Source organism: Thamnophis sirtalis, unplaced genomic scaffold, assembly GCF_051295495.1.
Source record: "Thamnophis sirtalis isolate CommonGarterSnake01/CBP01778 unplaced genomic scaffold, rThaSir2_p1.2 scaffold_4, whole genome shotgun sequence".
Lineage (NCBI taxonomy): Eukaryota > Metazoa > Chordata > Lepidosauria > Squamata > Natricidae > Thamnophis > Thamnophis sirtalis.
Window position 1 is genome coordinate 26682412 of NW_028261384.1, and position 27862 is coordinate 26710273.

Below are 27862 nucleotides of genomic sequence, written 5' to 3' on the forward strand. Positions count from 1 at the left end.
AAAGTTAAAACAACTGGCCACAATTTCTACTTACCCAAGATTTAAGTGTTTCAGCTTCTGAAGGCTGCTGATCTGAGTTGGCAGTTCCTCAATCTGATTGTTGAAAAAATTGAGTACTTCTAAATTCCTCAGATCTGCAATATTTGGTGACACAGCTGCAAAAAGAAAGAAAACAACATCAAAAGCAAGATAGACACACAAATCACATCAACCCATCAATGGAAATGTTTAAATCATACAATACAGCATGTAGTACAATGCAGTAGGCATACAATAACAGAATCAGTTAATACTAGATATGTTGTCATTTTAAGGGGAAATTTGCCCTTGATAGCTTCTGATACTTGGCTTCACCTGTACAGTGGTGGGTTCTGGATCCCGGTGCAACCGGTATGGTACAACGGAGCCCAACATCAATCACATGAAAGCACACAGCACGAGTGCGTGCATGCGTCCTTACCTCCTGTGATGCTCTGCGACACCTCCGCAATGCTCCAGCTGCTTGGCGGAGTGTCGCACAGGTGCCGTACACTCCATGCGCATGCGCAGAAGCGGCAAAGAGTTTAAATACCAGTAAGAGCTCGGGGGGGGGGGGGAGGAGCACCAAATCAGAACAGTATCCAGTGGTCCCAGCAGGCACCGTGTCATAACCCACCATTCCACCTGTAGGTCCTCAAGTGATTTTTTTGTACTAATCACAGCATAAACATGCTCTGGCAGCATAGTGTAATATTTGGTTTGCTCCCAGCATTAAAACAGTTTTAAGCCATCATTAGTTGCATCTGTTTTATTTTCAGTAATTTTATATCACTTGGATCAATCGTGACTTATGACAATTCATATCTATTTTACTACTAAAACTTTCCTGTTTCTCTGCTTGTAATTTTCAATTACCCAAAATTCTGAATCATAGTACAACCATTTTTAATCAAGGTATCTTAAATGCAGTAACTTAAAGAATGTGTACAAAATCCTGGACCTTTATTTCTGGATTTGAAATTTCAAGCATTTTAAGATAAATTGTATATGCAAAGTTGTGGTCATTACAATACTGTTGCAAGTGCTATAGTCATATGATTGTGATTTTAGAAGCCAGCAGGAGTTACTCCCATTTCGATTACATTTTTGCTTATCCTCAAGTCGTTCAGTTAATCTATTTAGGTAAGTAAATATCTCTGAATAGAGGTCATGGCTATCTAACAAAACATAAAAATGCACAAACAGCAAGAAAATACAGAACAAAAACAGGATGAAAAAAAAATTGCTCTGAGAATCATTAATTCTATTAAATTCTGAATGGCTTATTCTAATAAAACAGTTTTCACTAACTAGCAGAAGACTGGAAAAGAGGGGAGGCAGGAGACAAGATATTTTAAAGGACAAGGATTGTATTTCGGGCCCAGGCTTCCTGAATTCTTGTGTGGACCCTCAATGACCCCTTTCTGCAAGCAAACAAGAATTGGACAGATTCTACCTGAGGCATCCAAGAGCGTGTTACAGTGATCTAGTCATGTGGTGATGAACATGTGAGTCTCAGTTACCAAGACTTCTTGGTCTATCTAGAACTCAAGTGATACATATATCAAATATGAAGCTAATATTAGTGAGTAAAAATGTTGATGGTTTTAGGTCTTATCATAGTTCAGGACAGCTAACACTATAACAGAGTAGTTTATAACTCTTTTTTAGTCAATTTAACCTTTAATGAGTACACCAGAATTTAGACTTCAAAAATGGCAGAGGCAGGGCAACTCTACAATTAATCCCATTAATTCCCAACATAAACTTAAGCAACTTGGACATTTACTTCTGCAATACTTCAAACTACAAATTGGTAGCATCTATAAGAGGGATTCTGAGGGCATGCACTCCTGCAGTCTCCAGCTACGTACCTCTGTTGTCACTAACATGCCTTCTAAATCTCTTAATGTCTGAGTAGGCTTTAGCTTCATGATGAATCAACAATGTTTATGAACGAGCACCTGTATTGAATTTTTTTTACCTGGCAGCTGTTATTTCATTAAGGATATATGTAAAGGAAACATTCCATTCTATCATCTTTTGAAATACCAACAGCTTTTGGCTTATCCTTAAGTGCTATCACTTATCCTGCTCCATCAAACTACCAGAACTACTACTATCTCAGCTGGTGTTCTAAGAACTGGAACCTTAGCATGCTTCTATTTCCTTTAACATTTGGTGTTTCAGAATTTAATCTTGGGGAGTGACTTTATTTCTCCTGTAGATAATACAACTATAATACTAACATTGGATGTTCAAAATGATATGCATTTGGTCTAAATTCAAATTTAAAATTCAGTTAAATTTAATCTTCATTTAAACTTTGACTATTAACTTAAAATAAATAATACACTGATCAAGCCAGATCATTTTTGAGGCAATTCCGAAGACGATACTATTATGATCAATACTCACAAAAAAGGTTACATCAGATTAGCATCAAATCAATGTCTAGCTATTATCCAGAAATATAAAAAAGCCCTGATGCATGATATGAATACTACAGTTCAGATAAAGATTTAAATTCTCTATTGGTTTAATTTTCTCTTTTATTTATTAAAGCAAAATCTAAGCAAGCAAATAATATTTATGGATTGGTAGGTGATCACAAATGATAACACTTTCTCCTGTATTGTCATACTTCAGAATTAAAGTAGAAGCATATTTGGATAAATTGTAGCAGCAGATAACAGAATCTTGAAGCAGAGGCCAGACAGACTTGGACCTGAGTAGTATCTTGATGAAAAACTTCCACAGAATATCAAGCTGTAGGCTAAGGAAAGTTGAAAAACCAGCCTGGAGAGAACAAGTTGCACTATGTAGTAATGAGAAGTTTTAACTTAATTTGAAGGAGACCTTACTTTTTTTTTGGGGGGGGGGAGATATCTGAAAGCATAAAGGCATATATTCTTTTGCTAGAGATGAAAGTTATGAATATGAGATTTCTATTTGCTGGTGTTGAAAGGTAAGTTACAACTATACTCCACTAAAATCTGCACCCATATCACCTGAGGATCTAAGAGTCCTGGTGATTCTGTCCAAATATTTTTTTTCTGCCTTCTGGCTAAGATGGTAAGAAATAAGAGATAAAGCAGTAGTATTATCAGTTGTTATTCCTTACCATTACTTATCAACTAGAACTTAAGACATACTGATGTTGAATTTGGAGCCAATAAGATTAAGATTAAGATTTAGTTTATTTGTATGCCGCCCTTCTCCGGGAGGGACTCAGGGCGGCGAACAACTCAAAAGGGGAAAAGGGGATACAAACACAATACACGTAATTAAAATACACAAGAGTCATACAGCCATACAAGTCGAGAGGGGAGGGGAACTCATCAACCCCAGGCCTGCTGGCACAGCCAGGTTTTGACAGCTTTCCGGAAGGCCTGGAGAGAGGTGAGGGTCCGAATCTCCGTGGGGAGTTCATTCCAAAGGGCCGGAGCTGCTACAGAGAAGGCCCTCCCCCAGGTGGTAGCCAGATGGCATTGGCTAGTAGACGGAACCCGGAGGAGGCCGACCCTGTGCGATCTAACGGGTCTATGGGAGGTAATTGGCAGCAGGCGGTCTCTCAAGTACCCAGGTCCAATACCATGAAGGGCTTTATAAGTTACGACTAGCACTTTGAAGCGTATCCGGAGACCGATCGGTAGCCAGTGCAGCTCGCGGAGGATAGATGTAACGTGGGTGTACCGAGGTGCACCCACAATCACTCGCGCGGCTGCATTCTGGACGAGTTGTAGTCTCCGAATACTCTTCAAAGGCTGCCCCATGTAGAGCGCATTGCAGTAGTCCAGTCTTGAGGTCACGATAATTAAAAATATTAGTAATATTAGTAAATATTAGTAATTAAAAATAATTACTATTGATAATCTAACTTTCCTTGAATTTGTTTTTTAAAAACTATTACACTTACAATAATTACATCTGTGCTATTAATTTTATACTGACACCCCCCACCAAAAAATAAAATCTTTACACTTTCATCTCATTCAATAGACATACATTTTAATACGGGAGAGTGGGATCTCTGTCTACAATTTTCATATCATTTGTACTTGTTAAAATTCTACCAAGACAGAACTGTTTGTGTTTATTAGACAGGGCAAGATGGCAAGCTAATTACATTGGTTCTTAAAGTAACTCTGGAGAGGGGCATGCTTCCCAGAAAAGATTTGATTCAAGTCTCAGAAGTTGTTTTTGACTTTCCCGTGAAGAGCAGGTGAAGTGTGGTCAGGAGACATTTTGCCCATCATAGGCTGATCTCCTTACATGGGTCAAAATCACCCAGCAACAATAGCTCATATCCTCACTTAGTTGTACTACACAGAGTTGTTGTGGGTCTTTCGCTTTTGAGAAATACACGAGGCATGAGTAAGTTTCTCAGTAGCAATATTTTGTTCGGAGGTATAGAGGGCAAAACCCTATTGGTGTTTCATAAATGAAACCAGTGGGAGTATTCAAATTTTTTTACTACCGGTTCTGTGGGCATGGCTTGGTGGGCGTAACATGGCCTGGTGAGCATGGCAGGGGAAGGATACTGCAAAATCTCCATTCGCTCTGGATCAGCTTGGACTTGGGAGACAGAGAATAGATAAGGGCAGGGTCAGGCAGAGGTGGTATTTACAGTACCTGTTCTCCGAACTACTCAAAATTTCCGCTACTGGTTCTCCAGAACTGGTGAGAACCTGCTGAATACCACCTCTGAATGAAACGCTAAAAAGTGCTGTCTCGGTGGGAGTTTAGCTCTTAGGGTAATTTGAGTATTAGGGCATCTTTGTGAGCTTCACACCCCCCCCCGCTTTTTATTTAATAGTTTTCTATAAAAGTCTGTGCTGTACTATTTCTTTGTTATAATCCTGTTGTATCCTATTCAGAGTCTTTATTGATTAGGACAGAGTATAGAAGACAGACAGACAGAAGATATAGACAGGAAATTTGGAAACCATTGAGATCCGATTTTTAAAAGAAATTGTCTACCATAATTATTTTATACATTAGCAGGCACAACAAAAGCAATCTAGTCAAGAATACATCCAAGGGGAAATTAGATAAAATTCTAAACTTCAAATTCCTTGTGCTTAAAAATAATTAATAATCAGTATGGACACAACAAACTTAATTAAAACAATGATGCAAGGAGATTTTTAAACCCTCTACTATGTTCCCAAAGAAAATTCACTGTCAGGCTACTAGCTGTTTTGTTCGTACAGCTAGCAGCAGATTCAAAGGGGATATTTTTTGCTATTCTGTGATTCATGACAAAGGAGAAAAGCATTAATCTAAGTCTTGTTTTATATCATCCTGGGAAATAAAATATAATTTAGAAATCTTTTAAATAAATAAAATACAATGACCCATATATATTGTCTGTAATCTGTGCCAAGAATACAAAATACAGAAAAAGGAAAAGGCTCTGAGAAAATTTTTGCTATAGTCCAAGAACAAAATAAACAAAAAAGTTTCACTTTTCTTGGTTTCTTCAGATACTTGTATTTTTGACAAGATAAAAGATTATTTTGCTGTCCTCACTAAATCAGTCCACTTCGTTAATCTAACGGCATACTTCCATATTAAGCTACCTTAGTTTATATCAAAATTTTAAGCCATTTTTCTCCAAATAAAAACTATAGTTCCAATAAATCACGCTAATTTAAATATAAAGTTTTAACTTAAGCTTCAGTATTAACTATTAAGTTAATATAAAATATTTCTGTATCTTCCAGGATTATGCGCCACCAAGTTCGTTGTTGACTCTTAACAACCAAATAGATTTACTCCATTACTTATGAAGTATTTTAAACTACTACTTATAATTAATATGTTCTTAGAGGTTTACAAGTCACTGCTCCCTATTTTTGGATAAAAAAAATCCAGAATCTGACAGGATCAAATCAGTGAAAACTTTTAGAACAATGTTGTTATTTGAATCATGCCTTGGGTTGTGTTTTCATAAGGACAGCTAAATTAATGTAATATGGTATGATATAATGATATGATATGATATGATACGATATAATAGTGTGTTATAAGTCACAGAGACTTAAAAAATAAAATATTATTATAGGACATATCTGGGATTATACCCTTTATATTGTGACAATATATTTTATAAATTGCATTGTTACCAGTACTTCCTCTAAAATTCTAATACTTTTTAAACACCTGCCTTCACATCATCACTCAAGAGTGATTTTAAAATTAAAACTCAAGTATTTTAAAATTAACATCCATGATTCAGCCCAAAGTTATCCACTGTTGTGTATATTATTCTGAAATATATAAAGGCCTACCATATAAAATGTCAAAAATTTTGTATTTTTGAAAAAGCATTATTGCTTAATAATCTTATTATTATTAACCAATATTTGAGTTGGTTCCAAACAGATATTTCACAATTAAGAGGCCATCTTTATTTGTTTAAGTAAGAGTGTTTACAAATCACCTTTTTTGGACAGAACATGATTCACAGAGCTAAAGGGGGGGGGGAGACTTTGAACAAATATGAAAAGAACATAATCAGAACACCACCTAGGGAGGAAAACACATACCAAAATGAATATTAAATATCTATAGGCAGCAGAAAATATGTGATTTAAAAACAGAAAGTGGGCCCAAAGCCAATTTTGCAGAATTTTTTCACTTTCACATTTCTTCAAAATGGTGTCCAAATAAATTATGTATGCGATAGCATGGATGTATGGCTACATTAAAAAGTTCCAATTCTATTTCTTTCACCTACTACTGATTCCTTGTTGCATACCTGCATATGTAAAAAGAGAAATTATATTGATGCAAAATCAATCACTATAAAATTGCGAAATTAATTATATAACTTCTACTATTTAAAGATGATACAGAGAGAATTTGGCCATTTTTCTCCATGTGAAAAAAGGCTATGAAAGTTAAAAAAAGGTTCACCTTGTTCCTCACAAATATTTCTGTAACAAATGCAGTTACCCACTCACAAGTTTTCTAAGTGTCCAAGTCAAAGTGTAAAAATATATCTCAGCAGTGACCTCCACTGGATAAATTATGCAATGCTTTGTTTTTTACACTGCAATCAGAACTTAGAAGAAACAAAGGAGAATTGCCTTCTAAAATGTATTTATTAACCTCATTTCACTTTTAATCTTAATAAATTTGTAGATTGGATGTATTAGATATTTAATAATATCAAACTATCTCAAGTGCTCAATTAAAAGTTATTTCTAAATAAGAAATAAATATATAATCCCATTTGTAAACTTATACTGCATTTACCAGTGAAAAATAATGCAAAGAAAGGAGTTATTTTGCCCCCTACAGATATTTTTATTTAATCCTCTTTTTATTGTTGTTGTTGCTTTTTTTGCAAATTGGTATGTTATGTGCCTAATTTATCAGTACAAAAATGTATCAGTAGATGCAACTAGAAAATGTAAATTAGGGAAACTGTGTTATTAAGCATAACATAAATTCAAAATGCAAGAATTATCAATTTATAATTAGAGTCAAAGCAACTGTACATTGTTTCTGAGAAACAGGTCGCTTATTCAGCAACTGTTCTAAGTTATGATGGCTGTGAACACGGGGGACTTACGACAGGTCCTTAGAGTTAAGGCTGTTGCAGTCATGTGATTGCCATTTGTGCCTTCATGGAAAGTCAATGGGAAACCTGGCTGGCAGGAAGTTGGAAATGATGATCACCTGACTGCAGGATGCTAACATGTGGGATTCGCCCAACAATAGCAACTGGAATGGCTTTCACATAATACCACACACTATATCCATATCACTTGGCAACCAAATTCTCATTTTTAAGCACCATCAGTAAGTGTGAGCTATTAAATAGCAAATAGAAAATAGCCTGAAAAAAGCTATTTTTCAATTAAAAGCATTTAAATAATAAATACAAAAGGTTTCTGACATTAAATAATACAGAAAAAAATGCATATAAACAAAAATAATTCTGGATCAATAGAACACTTCATGCAGTTGAAAGAAAGAGAAGAAAAAATATTAATTTTGCTTGTAGTTTGACTTTTTGAGAATCTTAGAACCACATTTCAAGTTCATCAATTTAGGGAAGATTACATTATTTCATTCCAATAACATGATGTAATTTTGGATTAATTTTATAGCATGGAACAATATTTACAGTATTACTAAAAGTTACAGTCTTCCGAATAACTAAAGTTCACTAAACACCTCGTATTCTGTTTATCTATATTGATCATTTCTGTATATGTGAATTTTGCAGTCTTTACTTTCTTGCACCACAGATGCATATAGTGACTTTTCTCAGTTCCTCTGTCAATGAAGAGTTAGGAATGTCTAGTCCCCCTACCTGACACAAGATCTTATATCATTTTGGACAAATGGTTGTCCAATCTTTTCTTGAAAAACTTCAGGGATGAAGCATTCACAATCTTGGGACGCAAGCTGTACCATTGATTAATTGCTCTTACTGTCAGGAAATTTCTCCTTAGTTCCAGGTAGGATTTCTTTGACGAGCTTCCACTTATTGTCCTATCATCAAGTACTTGGAAAACAGGTCATCTCCTCTTCTTTGTATAGCCCCTCAAGTACCAGAAGACTGCTATCATATCACCCCAGTCCTTCTCTTCATTAGGCTAGATATCATTTCCTTAACTACTCATTGTACGGTTTAGCTTCCAGACCCCTTATCACCTTTGCACTCTTTCTAGGATATCAATATCTTTTTTTTATCATGGTGACCAGAACTGGATGCAGTATTCACACTGTAGTCTAGCGATACTAACCTTACATGATTTTGATACTATTCCTCTGTTGAGGAAGAATAGGATTGCATTGGCTTCTTTGATAGTTGCAGTACATACTGGTTTATATCTAAGTGGTTGTCCACTAGGAAACCTAGATCTCTCTCTTAGTTACTGCTCTTGGCAGTATATACTTTATATCCCTATATACCACCTATTATATACCTGTGCATTTTCTTGCCTACATGTAAGATCTTACTTTCTCACCAATAAATTGCATTTTGTTGGATAGGGCCCAGTGTTAAAGACTAGTGAGATCATTCTCCCCCCCCTTTTATTAAAAAACATGTAAAATACGCACGCACACACACAAAACTTAGACGTACACCACATTTACACAATACAATATGAACAGGAAATTTCTGTTCTTTCTAATAGCAATTCTATATCTTGAGTCTATCTTCTAAAGTGTTAGCAATTATCTCTAGCTTGGAATCACCCATAAATTTGATGAGTTCCACTTCTATCCTTCATTTAGATCACTTATGAAGATGTTGAAGAGTACTTTTGACCACCAGTTGTCGGCTGTGACCAGGGGGGCATTTGCCCAGGTCCGCCTGGTCCGTCAGTTGCGGCCCTACCTAAACCGGGAGGCTCTCGCAACAGTCACTCGAGCCCTTGTGATCTCTAGGCTGGAATACTGCAATGGGCTCTACATGGGGTTGCCCTTGAAGTGCATCTGGCGACTGCAGTTAGTCCAGAATGCAGCCGCGCGAGTGATAGTGGGCACACCGCGGTTCGCCCACGTTACACCCATCCTCCGCGAGCTGCACTGGCTACCTGTCGATCTCCGGGTGCGCTTCAGGGTACTGATGACCACCTTTAAAGCACTCCATGGTAGTGGATCTGGGTACTTGAGAGACCGCCTTCTGCCGATCACCTCCCTACGACCGATTAGATCGCACAGACTGGGCCTCCTCCGAATCCCATCCGCCAGTCAATGCCGACTGGCGACTACACGGAGGAGAGCCTTTTCTGTTGCAGCTCCGACCCTGTGGAACGACCTCCCCGTCGAGATCCGTACCCTCACCACCATCCAGACCTTCCGCGCAGCCCTCAAGACCTGGCTCTCCCATCAGGCCTGGGGATAGGTTCCCAATTTACCCGCCCGAGTGTTGACTGTTGAATGAAAGTTGTGTTTTATTATTTTCTTCTGTTCACACATTGTTTGTCTTTTGATATTGCACCCCCTTCCCTGTGATTGTAAGCCGCCCTGAGTCCCCTCAGGGAAAAGGGCGGCCTATAAATCCTAATAAAATGTCTAAATGTCTAAAAAAATGTCTATTGAGCCCAAAACAGAATCTTGAGGTAATGTACTGAATGATTCCTTCCATATAGATGTAGCTCCATTGAGAATTACACAATGAGTGTAGTTGGTCAGCCAACTGTGAATCCATCTGCTGATGGTACTTTCTATCTCACAAAAAGTGGGATGCTGAAGTCCAAGTATACTATATCCACAGCATTTCCCCGGTCCACTAATTTAGTCTCTTTATCAAAGAAGGCAGTAATGTTTTTCTGGCATGACCTGTTCTTAACAAACTGGTACTAGCTTTTACCAACTACCTTTTGTTCATTTCTAGGTGTTCATAAATCTGCTGCTTATTTATCTATTCCAGGATTTTTCTGTCTATTGACGTCAAGCTGATTAGTCTGTAGTTTCCTAGATCCACTTTCTTCCTGTTTTTGAAAATTGGAACTACATCACCTCTTTTCCAGTCCTCTGGCAGTTCTCCCGTGCTCCAGGAGCTTTGAAAGACTTCTTTCAGTGGTTCCAAGATCACGTCTGCCAACTCTTTCAGACAATGTGGAATGTAATCCATCTGGTCCTGGAGATTTGAACTCATCTAGAATGGACATTTCTTACCAATTTCTTGCCTATTTTCTGTGTTCCTGTTCCCTTAGTTGTTTTTCATAGGTTGGACTAGGTTTGTATGTGACTATAGCTGCAAAGAGGGAATTGAAAAGTTCTTCTTTCTTTCTGCTCTCCATCACTTTCTTGCCATCTTCATCCATTAATGGATCCATCATTTCTGAGCAAACCAAAATCTGCTAGATTCATTTTGTAGTCCTCCCCAAGGAATGATCCTAACAAGAGTCAAGTGTCTGAGAGGCTCTGCTACTATCTGGCATGTTGTTTTTGACATGTGTGTGAAGCTGCCCCTTTATCTGCCCCAACTTTACCCATGTTGAAAGGTTCCCTTCTTCAGATTCTACAAGATTCTCTCTCACCAGGTCTCCCTGTCATCTGTTGTCAGATGGAGATGAGAAAAGGAATTTGTGAGCCTTTGTTCTAATTGCCAGAAGGCTGCAGCAACTTTCTTTGTGCTTGAAAAGTTTAAAACTTTACTGAGATTTACTTTGCAGCTTGTCTCAAGAAATTCAACCAAGAAATAGTGAACTGTGCACGTGCCTGGATATCATCGGCACACAGCCATAAATCATCAACACACTGAATCACCACTGCTTCTGAAGTCTGCAACCAAAGTATATCTAGGCTTCTCCCCCAATAAACAAAACGAGGAATGCAAAACAAAACCTCCTCTACAACCCAGCAGAAAGCGGAGAAGCGATAAAAAAGAGAAACAATTATAGACACCTCATTAGTGGCTGTTTTTCCAGCAGCCGATAATCTTAACTTTAATTCAACAATTGCAATCCTTTTTGCTTCTTGTCCAAGAGGGTGCTGCTTAAGAGAGGGCAGTTTTTGTCTCTCTTCCAGGTGGGATGATTCAGTCTTTTAATTCAACTTTCTGGAACTGCATTCACGCTCTGCCGCAACACCATAAAATATCCTAACCAGCACCCCATTCTCAGCTCAGAGCCCCACTATTCCAACATGGAGCATTTTCAATGCTAAAACTGCTAATAAAATGTTTCTCCCACATTTTTATTCTAATATGGGGGAGGGGGGAGGAGACAAGAATTGTTTTGTGCACGCGCACACACACACAAACACACACACACACACTGCCTAAGCACTGTTTTACATTTCTTTCTTTGCCTAGGGGTAGTTTAGGCAATTTTATTGCGTGTGATAATAGGAAAAAGGCAGCTTGAACAGACAGTGGGAGTTCAGTTTTCTATTCGACAGAAGAGGATTCTCACTACTCCTCCAAAGTCAAATTCCCCTTTGCTTTCAGGATACCTTTGGTCTTTGCTCAGATGACCTCCAGGGGTGGCTGAGAATTGGAAGAAGGACACATTCCCTTGACAAACTTCCCTAGCCAAAGACTTTTAGGCATAAATTGTTGTCTTATGCGTACTTCTATAATACACAGAAAAGGGACGCGGTGGCTCAGGACTAAGACACTGAGCTTGTTGATAAGAAAGGTCGGCAGTTCAGCGGTTCAAATCCCTAGCGCTGCATGACAAAGTGAGCTCCTGTTACTTGTCCCAGTTTCTTCCAATCGAGCAGTTCGAAAGCACGTAAAAAATGCAAGTAGAAAAATAGGGACTACCTTTGGTGGGAAGACAACAGCATTCCATGCGCCTTTGGCATTTAGTCATACCGGCCACATGACGATGGAGACATCTTCAGAGAGTGCTGGCTTTTTGGCTTTAAAACAGAGATTAGCACCACCCCCTAGGGTCGGGAAGCACATGTGCAAGGGGAACCTTTGCCTTTACCTATAGAACACAGGTATACCTAACTCTGACAGGTTTATGGATAGAAATGTAAAAAAAGACATGCTGGGAACAAATAAAATGGTGAAGTGTAGCAGAACCTGAAAGCAAGAAGCTATGACTTATTGTAGTGATAAAGCTTGCTGGTTTTTGTCAGGCTGCAAACACTAACTGTGGAAAACACTGGACATCTGCTTACCTTTCATGAATAATTTACCACCCTAGAAAATAGACATATTTACTATAAACAGTGGAACAACAAAGCAAGCATGCTCATTTATAAGCCAGAAAACTAGTATGAGATGCTAATATGACCTTAGTGAAGCTTATCAAATGTCACTGACATTGTTTTCCCAAGTCATTTTGATAACAATCTGCTCAGACAATTAATTGTATCTTTTTAAGGGATTAGGTCAAGAATGCCAAATGTGACAAATAAGAAAACTGAAATCCAGTTTTTTAGTAATGGTAAGACACACTATTTATTTTTATTTATTGTTTAGCTGGATTGCAGTCTGTCTTGCAACATTTTTTCCTATGTGCCTCACAAGAAGTTTCAAAAGTATGGCTTAGAATGAAATATATTTAAGCACTGAAAAGCACAACTAATTCCATCAGATGACAAGTGAATGACTTATATTTGATCCTGTTTGTGAGATTACCAGCTTGAGGACCCTTATAGAATGGAAATAGGGCATATGTAATAAATTCACTTACACTATTGAATAATTTATAGCGCAGGACTGGGAAACTCACAGACAGCATATGACCTCAGCATTTCATCTGTGGTCCTCCCACACCTAGGGTCTATGGTGAATCTGCTGAAAGTAGTTGCAAAATGTTTCTTTTTAGCAATGAACAGAAAGTTTCTTTGAGGCATGCCCTGCTTATTCCAGCCTCAATATCTCTTTATCATGTGGAAACCATTATTTCCAGAGATCTCCCCTTCAGAGCAGGGGGAGAATTGCATATCCTGCTATAATATTTCCTACCCAATACACTTTTGATAATGTTTTCCACATCAACAATGTGAAAATGGAAATATTCCTTCCATTCAAGTATCTCCTTGTTTTGGAAAGTGAAAAAATATATCACACAATCAACCGTTACATAATCCCATTAGACTCTCACCCTTTTTCTAAATCAAACAAAATATACCTTTCTCTAAAGCTCATGTGTTTATGTGTACTACTTACTTTGAAAGCACTGATGAACAGATGCTCCCCTGTATATAATATACACAAATACAATATGACTTCTTGCAGCAGAGAAGCCTTCCTTTAAACCATAAAATGGTACATCACTGTACATCCAAAGACTTCTGTATTATCCTGAACCATGCCCTGTTTAATTGTATATATGTATAGAAAGGAAGATGACACTGGAAGATTGTTCTTGCATGTGCAGAACAGAAAATCAAGATGGCGCCACCGAACATAGAACCGGTTCAGGCGCATGTCCAGTTGAGTCACTACCTACTTGGCCAAACCGGTAGGAACATACCTCTGGACATTACCTAAGTTCTCAGGCTGTAAAGATTAATGTGGGAGAATTGTACTTTCAGATTTGCATGATGCTATTAATGTAGTTTTACAACAAACTAAAATTATTTTATCTGGTTCCTTGTTTGGTCTACCTGGTAAAGCTGTCAAATAACATCAAAATAATATGCACAAGTACTTCTAGGTAAGGCTTGATGGCAACGACAGAGATTATAATTCTGCAGAAAACTGAACACTTGGGGCCCATTTATACCATAATATAATTAAAAGTGTTTTACGTATGTGCGTGCATATACACATCAACTTCAACAGTTTAAGTTTTTTAAAATAACATTTTAAAATGTTTGTATACAATATAAAATTGTATACACACATACAGATACAGTATTTAGAAATTTATAACATTCACTATAGATGCAATGTTTAAATAACATACAAAAATAATCCACTAATCATAGGATTTCTAAGTTAGAAATTTAAGGTTCAAGTACTAATAAAACAATACTACTAATAGTCTCAAAATTCATTATATATAAGTATGTAATACAGATATGAAAATATATTCAACAAACTATACAATTTAGAAGCCATTACAAGCTATTCAAACAAACAAACAATACATGAAACATATTAGACCACTTTGGAACTAATCTGCCAACCTACCAGGTTAGACATGGAAAAGTAGCAAATTGTAGGAGGATAAGATTATCTTCAGTATCCTTCTCATTTAGTGGATACAGGAAAGGTTCCCTCAGTGCAAAAATTAGGACTATATAACATTAATTGCAAAGGAAAAATGATTTCTGCAATATGCTGATAAATATTTTTGCTATTTCAGTGTTGACAACATTATTTGAATGAAATTGCTATTATTCCTGCCAATAAAATGTTGAACAGAAATAAAATTCTATAAAATGGCTTGGAAACATTCAACAATACACTTACAAAATCTGTAATATTTAACCGTGTTCAAATCAATTAATTTCCAGGAATTCATTTACATCAAGGAAGAAAGGAAATATGCATAAATGTACTTACAGGTGAGCTTGTTGTGACTGAGAACCAGCTGTGTGATATGAGACAGACTGACTGTAAAGAAAAAGAAAAAGAAAGAATGAATAAATAGCCCACATTCTAATTACAAAGCAGAAAGTACGTAAATAGCAGGTTGGAAGTTATTCTTACATAGTTTCCTAGCAAGATTTACATATAAAACATTGTATACTTTCCCTAAAGACCTAGTTAGTGAGATAGGCTTGAGTACCATAAGTCTATACCCTGTTTCCCTGAATATAAAACCTCCTCGGATAAAAAGCCCAATCGGGCTTTTGAGAGCATGCGCTAAACTAAACTCTGCCCCAAAAATACGCCCTCTCCAAAAATATTGCAACAGAGCAGAAGCCATGAGGTGACCATATTCGCCACTTCCTGCACCTCAAAAATAATAAGACCACCACAAAAATAAGGCCAAGTGCTTATATTGGGGGGTCAAAAGAAAATAAGAAATTATTTTTGGGGAAACACGGTAACACTTTTCATAGAACTATGCTTTGCAAAATATCATTTTAAAATTTTGAATTATGACTCATCACATAAGCAATATCTGACTTTTATTGTATTAGGTATCGTTTTAAAAACATACTTAATTAAAATGCTCTATAGATACTGTATATATTTGTAAATGTTCTGTATAGGTTTGTATATGATTTATTTCATATTAAAGTTCAACTAAGTAAAAAAAAATAGATTGGCTACATTTCAAAGACTCAATTGGTTCACAAAGAATAAACTCAATCAACTTAAACATAGCAATAATTATCTAACCTTCAGAGGAAGTACGTATTTGTGTTGGACTCCGGGGAAGAGAGATGAAGGGGAAAACAGTAATAATAGTGAGAAAGAACAAAGTAGCTGATGGTGAGTTACCTATGTATTTATAAAGCAACTTAAAAACTAATTAAATATAATTAACTAATTAAATACAGGATGCTTTAATATGCTCATATACTTAAGCAGGGATCAATTAATGTTAACTTGACATCTGTGCCATTCAAGATACTGCCAACAGGTTGTAAAAGAATAAATTTTCATTATCTATTGCATTATATACATTAGAAAACTATTTTGCATTCTTGGCAACTTAAAACATTTTTGAAGACAGAATGTGCATGCTTGGAGAAAAATATTTCCCACCAATTCTTAATTAAATGATTAACCCCTAAGACTAAAAATAGAATAACAGGAAGATTGAAGGATTATAAGGAAGAAAAAAATGTAATTGGAATTACTGAAAAAATTATTTAATAAGTAAATTCTAATAAACTGTTCCTTCAGATCCACAAGATGGCACTCTAGCTTGGTTTTTAATTCAGTACATAACATTGAGAAAGGAATACTGTCACAGTAAATCTCATGTAGTTTGGGGGGGGGGATCAGAGGGGAAATGACATATTTCCATCTTTTTTTAAAAAAAAAGTATTAGCTGAAGTCCATGGCAAGTTGTTTTAATTTTTTTAAAAAATGTGGCAGCTGCTGCACACTGCTGGCTCATATGTAAATGGTTGTCTACTAGGACTCCAAGATCCCTCTCACAGTTACTATCATTAGGCAAACGTACCACCTATACTGTACAGTTATTCTCTGCTATTTAAAAGAAGATACAATAACACTGGGCCTCTTCAGATCAAGCATTTATTTTAAAAATGTTCATTTTGTTAAGCTGTCTAGAACAGTAATAAAGCAGTCTTTAAAAAGTAAGTCTAATAATTGGAACAGTCTTTAAAAAGTAAGTCTAATAATTGGAACATTCTACAGGCATTTAGAGTTAGTAAACTTACGAGTTTCTCCTTGCAGCAAACAGCCTGATTAGCACAAGGAGAAAAAAAATCTGCCTCCCAGCAATTTGCCTCTTTCTGCTACCGCTTCAGGTGAACCGATCTGAACCAACTGAATACCACCTCTGAACATTAGGCTTCACAGTATGATCAAACTATACCTTACTGTATAACAACATTTTGAAAGTGTCATTCCAAATCTGACTACCTTCCTAAGAGTTAAAAAATGTTTCTATCCTCTTTGTTTACAAAGGTTTTATTTTTTTCAAAATCATGTCCCTGACTCTATATATCACCTTTTCTGCTATCTCTTTTGATACTGCACATCATGTCAAAATAACAAGCATATATTATTAAAAGTTGGGTTATTTTAGTTATTAGATAATTTGGAATACATATTTATTTAGTATTTTTGTTAAATAAGGATGGGAATGGTTATAATTATTTGTATACTCGTTGTGTAAGGGAAGGAGAATCTATAGTTTGTTGGTTGGTTTATTCATTTTTCAGCATTCAGCTGGGGTTGATTCTTTATGTTCAATGTTCAATATATTTTACATTTGGCTTTTTTCCTCCTTTCCCTTTTTTAATGCACAATTTTTTTTTCTTTTTTTAATTGTTAGTGAAAAAAAGAAAGTCATTTTTCTGTTTTCTCTATTCTGTATTTTATAAACAAAAATAAATATGTTAAAAAAATGAGCAGTACTCATTTCAAAACTCAATTACTGAAATTAATTTTTAAAAAAAGATCAGCATATACTAGCCGTGGATATATGAGTCCCTTGCCATAGTGGCTGAGGATAATAGAGATAGCATTCTACTGAGGAATATTTTCTCTGTTATCCACAGCCACAATGGCAAGAGATAATGGACCTACAGTTTAACATTGGGCTGTATGAGAAGGATTCATTAGCTTTTTTTCTTTTTAAAAGTCCTCAAATGATTGCAGTTAAAACCTTCTGAGGTTACAAAGCCACATAAGGCTTTGATAAAAAAAAAAGTGGTTACCCAAAGTACAGCAAACAGAAATAAGATTAAGACTCAGGATATGCATTTGTCACATGGTTGTCTTAAAAAAAGAAAGGAACTGCATTAATAGGGAACTTGCCTAGATGGGGCATAAAACTCTTACTTCCAAACTGAATCTGTTTTCCAATCAAATTAGATCTATATTTTAAAATGGTAGATATAGCATCCATTAACTATTCTGTAGTAATTTAGACACAAGAATTATTTTTTAAAAACTAGCCAATGTTTTTATACAAATGCAATTATTTATTTATTTTTAAATAGCATCCTTTGCTGTTGAGACTTGTGTAAAAAGTTTGTCAGGGAAGTGTGCCATAGAAGACTTACCTTTTATTTATGTACTTGGTTTATTTAATTTACATCATCTATTATTCTATTTGATCATAAGTCATAGAATTCAATTTAAAGGAGGCCTGTGACGGCCTCTGCTTTGCTGCTGCTTCGGCTGCCATTGAAACGGGGAGGGGGGGGCATGGTATTTGGGAGGGGACTAACTGTTGTGCTGGAGGAAGATTCTGGAGTTTGAACTGTCCACCTTACTGGGCATGTGGAGGAGGTTTCCCGCCAAGGCCAACGGCACCGGCATTCCATCCTGGTGATGCCTTTCGAAGTTATTTCACACCTGACACTTGGGAGAATTATGATTGGACTGCAATTGGGATGCCAAGGGGAGGGGAATGAATTATACAATATATTATTCGCTTTCGCGCCTAAATAATCAGACTTCGCTTTGCTACGCTTCTGTTCATTTATAATTAGTAAAAGTACACTTGATTTCTATCAATGGAGTCTTGTGGTTTTCTTTCCTGATTATCCAATGAAGAAGTGCTGACATTTAAGGGAAGTCTCACAATACACCCCACCAGGAGTTTCAATCTACCGTGGGGGATGTACTCACAAGAAAAAAAAAAGAGAATATCGTTGCATGCGAGCGATGAAGAGGAGACTTAAGGGGCAACTGCAGAACCATCTTTAACTGAAAGGCTGGCTGGCCTAAGAGTTGAAGAGCCTACTGTTCGCCCTCGATGGGACTTTGGGTGTTGGGCAAAAAGAGGACTCTGAAGAATTGGATGCAGGAGTCACCCGAAGGAGACTGAAAAAGAAACCAGCTGAATGGGAGGAAGCTGGGGTCGAGGATTACAGATTGTCCCAAGCAAAACGGCTCCTTGAGGAAGCTATGTCTGAGCAGAAGACCCGTGTGAGAGCGATGGAAAGGGAGCAAACGGAGGAATTTGAACAAAGGTACTCCATGCATAGATTAAGGGAAGAAGTGCTGACAAGGCCTTAATTTTTCTTAGTATTAAGCAAACTGATGAAAGAAAAAATATATACATACACAATTGAATATATATACAAAATATCACACACACATATTTAAACACTGCATTTTTGTTGCTATTTATCCCAATTCTCATAAGTAATCATGTTATTAATCAGTGTTTGTTTTATTGTAAATTGTCATTTTTTTTCCATTTAGTGAGATTTAATAGCTTCACATGCTACAGGAAATTGAATTATGCATTTTTACAATCCAATATGTAATCTACAATCCACATGTGACACCCATGACCTATTTAGTTTTACTTAAAAAGCAGCAGCCAATTATGCATTGGAACTAATAATTTGCATGATATAGAAAATCATGCAATCTAACCTTCATTTTCAATGTGAATATTTTATATACTTTTGCCCCTAGAAATAATGTTTTAAATTATGCTGAAATAATCAGTATAATCTTATACATTCTCATTCAGATATAACATCTACTGAATTAATGGCAGTGATTTTCATATCTATATATCTATATCTATATCTATATCTATATCTATATCTATATATCTATCTATCTATCTATATATAGATATATATACACACACACATACACACACACACATATACACACACATAAACACACACACAGAGAGAGAGAGACACATGTTGTGGCCCAGCAAGAGCCGTTGGAGCTGCCATTAGACTCCGACAGCAAGGGGCCCTATGAGTTGGCTCTGGAGGATGTGGAGGACCCTGGAAAGGGTTCCGACTCCGAGCAAGGCACAGAGAGGCTGGTTGGCCACTGGGAGGCACCTGAGCCTTGGACCAGTGGGGAGGAGACAAGGGAGAGTGAGCCGGAGAGTGAGTTATTCCTGGATGCACGCTTTCGAAGAGCTACTAGGCATCAGGAACAATTACGCAATTACAGGAGGTAATTGCGCTCAGCTGGTGGTCATTAGGCTCCTCTCCAGACTATAAAAAGCTACTTGTGCACACGCCCCTCTTTGCAGAAGTCAACACAGAATCGAATGTCGGAGAACTTTGTGTGAGCTTGGCAGGCTGGATTGCTGCCAAGCCTTATCTGTGTTTATTGCCGCCCAAGCTTCTCTGTGTTGGGTTGCTGTCAAGGACATGTTTGTCTGTTAATTAAATGCTATAATATATCTCTGGTTCGGAGTATGCTTTGGTGTGGAACGAGGAGGGTCAGAATGTATGTATGTATGTATGTATGTATGTATGTATGTATGTATGTATGTATGTATGTATGTGTTTGTGTGTATGTATGTATACATACATACACACAAACACATACATAAATTGCACATTCTGTGTTAAGATACTAACATCTTAATAACAATTTTTAAATGTCAGGCAGAATGGATTTCTTGGAAACAGTCTTAAAAGTTGTGTTTGGTAATTTTTTTCTTTTGTCTCTTTCCTGCCTTAAAATTGCAACAGTAATTAAACCATTGGAAAACAATCTAAGCCAGGGGTGTCAAACTTGCATTGTCATAGCAGTCATGTGACATATTGGGACTTCCCCCCCCTTCGCTAAACCGTAGCGTGGGTTGGGCCAGCTGTTGGACTTGATAGCCTTGAACCAAGCATTGTAATTTTTGCTGTTTCTTCTGCTCAAGTTGAAGATACCCATACCTGAAAACAAATCAGTATATTCTGCTTTAGGATTTCTCTTTAAACATCTGAGAAATTTTGATGTTGTTTTAATTCTCTCTTGATTGAAAAGAGTTAACTCTTTTTCCATGTGGTCTAGATATTGGTTACAACTACTATCTAATTAACCAAATACCACAATGGGAGCTGAAGTGCAGCAGCTGCCTAATAAGCTACTTTATACTGAAATAATAAATAATTTAAACATCTTTGGCATTATTAAACAATATTATAATTTCTGATTGGATAATTTAATGTTTCAAACAAAGGGAACTCCTGAGACAGGTGTTACGACTTCACTAATGTCACATCATGAAAAAGAAAGCTTCTTACAGCAGTACTGAATTAATTATAAGATAATTAGCATAAAGTTAAAATTTGTCTGTCTCTGAAGATTCAGGGATAGGTTACTAATACACAAAAGACATTTTTCATCCTGATTTTCTAAAATTAGGAAAATCATTACTAATTTATGTAATCTTCACAGAATATACTATGAAATAATATTAAAGAATAGTCTTAGACAATAGTATTTTTCAGTCCTTTAATCCTTAGCCAATAGAAATAAAATATGAAATTATTCTGTCAAGAAACTAATGCATTCCTGTCCTTTAGAACAGTGTTTCTCCACCTTGGTGACTTTAAGTTCTGTGGATTTCAACTACCTAGGGAATTCTGGGAGTTGAAGTCCACAGGACTTAAAAGTCGCCAAGGTTGAGAAACACTGGAAGGTAGCAACAAATCAGATTATAGGTAGTTCTTGACTTACAAACATTTGTTTAGTGATAATTCAAAATTACAATGGCACTTTAAAAAGTGACTTATCATTTTTCACGCTTACGACCAGAACATTATCTCCATTGTCACATGATCACAATTGGCAACTGGCACACTTGGCAACTGGCATATCTCTATGACAGTTGCAGTGTCTCAGGATCATGTGATCACCTTTTGTGACTTTCTGACAAGCAAAAACAATGGGTAAGCCAGATTCATTAAGAACCATATAACTAACAACTGCAGTAATTAACAACTGTGGCAAAAAAAAGGTCATAAAATGAGCAAAATTCACTTAACAATCATCTTGCTAAACAACAAAAATTCTGGGCTCAATTGGGGTCGTAAGTGGAGCACTGTCTGTACTGTTTATATGAACATATAAACATGAACTATCAGAAAATCATACATTGATATTTTATTGTATGACATGTCCTACCTTTCATTCTGAGACAACATGTATATTTGAGTTTTCGTCAGAAAGCTTTCGTTAATGTCATTTTGTGAAGAACACTATACTACAGTGATGGTTAACCTTTTTCTCTTCGGGTGCCAAAAGCACATGCGCACCCGCATCCCCATAGGTTAATGCCCCCCCCTGCTGCCCTGCGCATGCACATACAGCTTTCTTGGAGCCTGGGGAGGGCAAACATGGCCTTCCCCACCACCCAGAGGCCCTCTGGAAGCTGGAAAAAGCCAATTTCCTGACTTCCAGGTTGCCAGCTGGGCGTTTTTTCTGCCTCCTAAGGGAAGGAGAGCACGCAAACCGGAAGTGTGAATTTCCAATTTGTGTGTTGGGCGGTTTTTCTCCCTCAAGAGGCTTCAGGAGGCTTCCCTGAAGCCTCTAGAAAACGAAAAAACCGCCCAACGCACAAACCGGAAGTCCGTTCCCGAACTTCCAGTTTGCACATTGGGCAGTTTTTCGCTCTCCAGAGGCTTCAGGAGAGTCAGGAGGCTTTCCTGAAGCCTTCAGACAATTTAGGAGGAATCCCTGAAGTCTCTGGAGGGTGAAAAACGGCCAAAAATCAAGGGCGAATATCAGCTGGCTAGTGTGCACATGCACGTTGGAGCTGATAAGGCAAAGCCTCGTGTGCCCTCAAAAATGGCTTCGTGTACCACAGGTTCAGAATTCTGGCTACAGTACTTTAATCAATTGGATTTTTTTTCAGGTCATCTAATAATTTAAAATATTGGGATCTCAAAATTCTTGAACTACTTTTGTAAGTCATATAAAAAACGTTCCTTTCTCTCATACCATTCTCCACAAATTTATGATAACTGACTCATTTAAAAGGTAAATTGGGGGGTGGTGGTGTCAACTTTCATATCCAGATGTTAGAGTACAGCCAAAAGACAAAGTCAGCAACAGAATGGCAGCCAAGAGAGCACAAAAAGCATTGCTCTAAATATATATAAACAGAACTACAAAATATGGGGTAACGCAAAGAATGTGTGGGTTTTTTTTTAATTCTGTTGTGAATCACAAACAACTTCCAATAGTGTATGCTAACTGATAAAAAAGCATCAGACAGGAGAATAGTTCCTCTTTCATATCTTGTTGTTTAGGGAGCAAGTTATACAAAGGCTGTACTGGAAACGTCTGTTTACACAACATTATCAGAGTTGTTTATAGTTTATAGGGAGTTTATAGTTAAGACTGAAAAAAATAGCTCCGATGAAGTTATTTCTATCCAGTGATATCATATTAATATTTTTTTTACAAGTACTCAATTAAGTGCATAGCCAGTATGTACTAAGCAGAGCCAAACTATGCTTAAGGAGAATGTTGATGGAAGGGAAAAAGTCCTCTAACTCAACTTAATAATATGGATTTATACAGACTTTTTAGACTAAGGTGTGAAATCTTTTATGAGGCTGTCAGTCAAACTATGCATCATTTCTCACTATAAAACTAATATGGAAAAAGATGCTTGATGGTTTTCAGGAAAGTAATAGGTATGAGCTGTGGCCTTCAGGTTGTGAATCTTTGAATTGTTAAAAAAAAATAATCAAACAGATATGTATGGAATGAAATCATAGACCTAATTAGTTTGATGCATTGTTTCCCTTAATTGCCAACCAGATGTCCTTGGAAAATCACAAGCAAGGCAATGCAAAAAATCTTATTTTCCTATTTTTCTGGAAGCCAGAATCTGGGCACATGTTGCCTTGAATCTTAGAAGAAGTATAAAATCATAACAACTATTATGACTATCATTCACAGCAGTAAATATTTATCTACATACAAAGCATTCATATAAATATCAAACTAATTGTTATGCCTTCTGCAGTTAATATATACTTGCTGCCATATGACACTTGGGACCTATAAGTAAAGTAATTTGTTTATTTATACCGCATGTTGAATTCCTGGACAAATTAAGTTTTGAAACTTAAGACTTCCTAGTTCTTTGCTATTGTGCAATAATAGCTCTTGAGACTGATTTATAAAAAGTGTGATCAAGAGGCAAAACAATAAGATGAAACTATTATTCAAATGTATTAGACAATCAAAACATTTTTCAACATTATCCTTGGAAGATAATCTGCACTTTACCTATCAATCCTTATTTATGCCTGCAGAAGTTATTAAACTTGCACTAAGATGAAAGAAGCAGCAAAATACTCACATAATCCAGGTATATCCACCATGTTTGATATGCCACGCTCACACATGTCCACTTCCAATATATTTTTTTCCCTACTTTCCTCTACAATCTTTTTCAGGGATTTCGACATGGTTTAAACTGAAACAAACAGGGTACACTGTAGAATAAAAAAAATATAGTAATCACAACCAGCAAGCAGACATTTTTACAGTTAATTCCAATTGCTTACCCCAAAAATGTGCAAGATTTTCCATGCTGAAAATTGCATTTGAAAAAAGCAAAATAAATTTAATTTAATAAAACTTTAAGTATGAGTCTATTAATTACATATGCATATTTATGTCTTATTCATTTAATAAGTCCCTTCTCTGATTAAACTGTAATTTAAAAAATAGTAGCAAAGTTGAGAAGTTGCATCCAAGGTTGCATATCTTGGAGCCTCTTTTCTCAGGTACTAAAAAGCAAAATGTACTAAAAAAACAATATACATTTTTTTCTCTAATCATGTTTTATTTAAGTAATCAATGCAATTTACCTAACTTTTAAAGTTGTCAAAGTACTTTAAATTTGTTTGCCTGAATGTACAGATTATAGATGAATGGCTACAAATCACAATGAGAGACCATCTGCTTTCCATAAAACTGAGCTCCCTCCATTTGCAATTAAAGTATCAAATAACAAGTGATGGAATCTACAAATGTACAATCAAATTCCAGAGTTTTCAGGTTTTCTCCAAAACATCCATTTTTTCTGCTGTGTTTCAATAGCAACTGTCCAGAATAGGAAATAGGAACGTATAGTCAGGCAAATACGATTTAGTCTATAAGGCACAATAATCAAAATATGGTTTAATGTGATATAGGGTCCCAGATTCTGACAGGTTCTGGAGAACCAGTAGCAGAAATTTTGAGTAGTTGGGAGAACCGGCAAACACCACTTCTGGCCCCAGAGTGGGGAGGGAATGGGGAATGGGGATGGGCTCTGCCATGCCCATCAAGCCACAGCCACAGAATTGGTAGTAATTTTTTTTGAATTTCACCACTGGCCCCCGTCATGTGATATTTGCACTTAGCCCTGATAGTGAGTGGACATATTTGTTGAGAGTGGGATGGCAAACAGGATTTAATGTATGTATTATTTTTAGGTGGGGAATAAACCTGAGTTAGGTTTAATGAAAGTAGCTACTTTGAAGAAATGTCTTAAACCTATCTGGGAGCCACTCAAGCATCCCTTATAAAAGCCGAGGTGGCGCAGTGGTTAGGGTGCAGTACTGCAGGCCACTTCAGCTGACGGTTATCTGCAGTTCAGCGGTTCTAATCTCACCGGCTGAAGGTTGACTCAGCCTTCCATCCTTCTGAGGTGGGTGAAATGAGGACCCAGACTGTGGGGGCGATATGCTGACTCTGTAAACCGCTTAGAGAGGGCTGAAAGCCCTATGAAGCGGTATATAAGTCTAACTGCTATTGCTATTGCTAAAAGTGGATGTAACTTTTCTGTCTTCTGGGACAACTCACATCCGTTTTGATTTCATCTCTTCCAGGAAACAACAGCCAATATCCAATCCATGGGACAGAAATAGTTAGAGAAAGAAGAAAAGAGAGAGGGGGGAAAAGGAAGGATTGCTGGAAGAAGTGAAATCTCAGGCTGAGAAGCATTTATAAGAGAGCATGGACATATATATTTTTTATTTATTTATTTCATCAGGCATGAATTAGATAACAGATGTAAATCTAAACATGATCATGAATGCATGAAATGAAGATGAAAACAAGGGAATATTAGGACAGGGATGGTAGGCACTTATGCACCCCCCTTAAAGACCTCTTAGGAATGGGGTGAGGTCGACGGTAGGCAATCTAAAGTTAAAGTTTGGGGAAGAAACCAGAGTGTCAGGCATTAACCACTCTGTTGCTGAAGTCGTATTTTCTGCAATCAAGTTTGGAGCAGTTTGCATGTTAAGCCTCATCAATAAATGCACACCATACACCAACACATAAAAGGAGAGCATCACTAAAGCCATACCTGTGGCCATGATCTGTCCTATCATTACCAGGAAAAGGGAAAAACATGGAAACTAACTTTACCCCAAAGAAAAAAGAGGCAATATGTATGTAAGTCAGGACTTTTTAAAGAATGGTGCAAAACCCTAGGCAGAAACCCATAGATTAAAATCTTTCTTTCTCATCACAACAGCCATCATGGGGACAACTCTACCTGTTGAATACTGCCTGCTTATCACTGCTTGCTCTCTTGAAAAGAATTGTTTCTTGGGCGAGGCGACCGTTTCATGCTTCAAAGCGGCCAAAGCAACACAAGACATTTCTCCAAAGGGGTGAAAGATGCTACGGTTTATAGGAGATGGGGGAGGCAGGGAAACTCACCGAGAAGAGTGACCGGGAGATCGGAGACACCAGGCGTACGGAAGCAGAGCAGCCCCCGGACTTCAGTGCACACACCCTGCACAAGGTCCGCCTCCCGCCGTCGGGTCCCGTCATTGCCTTCCTTGAAGTGCGCAGGCGCTTCGATACCCGGCGCCCGAAAAGGAGGGGGCTCGGGGGATCCGGCCACGCTCCGCTCCAAGTAAGGCGAATTGCCTGAGTGAGCGAAAGGCCCGCCCATCCCTCGGAATATGCGGCCGGCGGCTACCCAATCCCAAAGTTCCTTTGCCTTTGGGCGACGGCTATTGGTGGGAAGATCTCAAAAGCGGCCAAATGAGTTGGGGAAACGAGCGCCCTGCAGTTCTGCAGTTGGAAGTCCCTGAAAACTTATTCAGGACGAACAACAACAACAAAAAAAAGATTGGCTCATGCAGGAAAGTAGGACCCGGGAGTGGGGTGGTTTATATGCAGGCAAACTGAATGTGATTTTTTCCCCTTAAGTGCAGGCTTATTTTACTTCGTTTCTGCTGGCGCTAGGAAAATAGAGTAGTTTTCAAACTGCCAAGATTGAGGAAATTAGTATACAGATACAGATTATCAGAGTTGGAAGGGACATTGTAGGTCATCTAGTCCAACCCCTGCCCCCGCCCCAAAGCAGGAGACACTTCACCATTTCTGATAAATGGCAGTCCAGTCTCTTCTTGAAAGCTTCCAGGGATGAAGCTCCCACAACTTCTGAAGGCAATTTCTGTTCCATTGGTTGATTGTTCTCACTGTCAGAAAATTTCTCCTTATTTCCAGGTTGAATCTTTCCTTGATCAGTTTCCATCCATTATTTCTTGTCTGGCCTTTAGGTGCTTTGGAAAATAGCTTCTTCCCCTCCTTTCTGTGGCAGCCCCTCAAATATTGGAACACTGCTGTCATGTCTCTCCTGGTCTTTCTCTTCACTAGACTAGCCATGCCCAAGTTCCTGCAACAGTTCCTCATATGTTTTAGCCTCCAGCCCCCTAATCTTCCTTAGTTGCTCTTCTTTGCATTCTAGAATCCATGTTGGTGGTATAAAAAAAATTAAGAATGATCTTTGTATTTGCAAAGATTCATAGTTAAGCCATGTGTTGAATATATGTGCATTTTTGAGAAGCTTTCCTACAGCTTTAAATAATTCTGCTTTGGATTTTGTCCAGCTTGGTATCATCTATTTAAATATAAACCACACAGTTATAACTTCAAGTCAATTAACAATATAACCCTATTTTGCTTTCTCAGAAATGAGCCATGCTTCTATTCAGTGGCTGTCCATGAGGGTTGGAAAAGATTGCGTAATTGTGCAGGGTGGACCAGGAAGAATTCAAAACTCTC

General features: G+C 37.3%; 1 protein-coding gene across 1 annotated transcript in view; it reads right to left on the bottom strand.

Annotated features, from left to right (window-relative positions):
* The window catches only part of RSU1 (Ras suppressor protein 1), an 82959-nt gene extending 56338 nt beyond the window's left edge, over positions 1-26621 (bottom strand). The window contains exons 1-4 of the mRNA XM_014059613.2: positions 26507-26621; positions 24147-24282; positions 14972-15022; positions 35-155 (exon numbers count right to left, since the gene is read on the bottom strand). Coding sequence (XP_013915088.1) covers positions 35-155; positions 14972-15022; positions 24147-24255 — 281 coding nt within the window. The 5' untranslated portion in view covers positions 24256-24282; positions 26507-26621. The remainder of the gene's footprint in view (positions 1-34; positions 156-14971; positions 15023-24146; positions 24283-26506) is intronic.
* Between the last annotated feature and the right edge of the window lie 1241 nt (positions 26622-27862).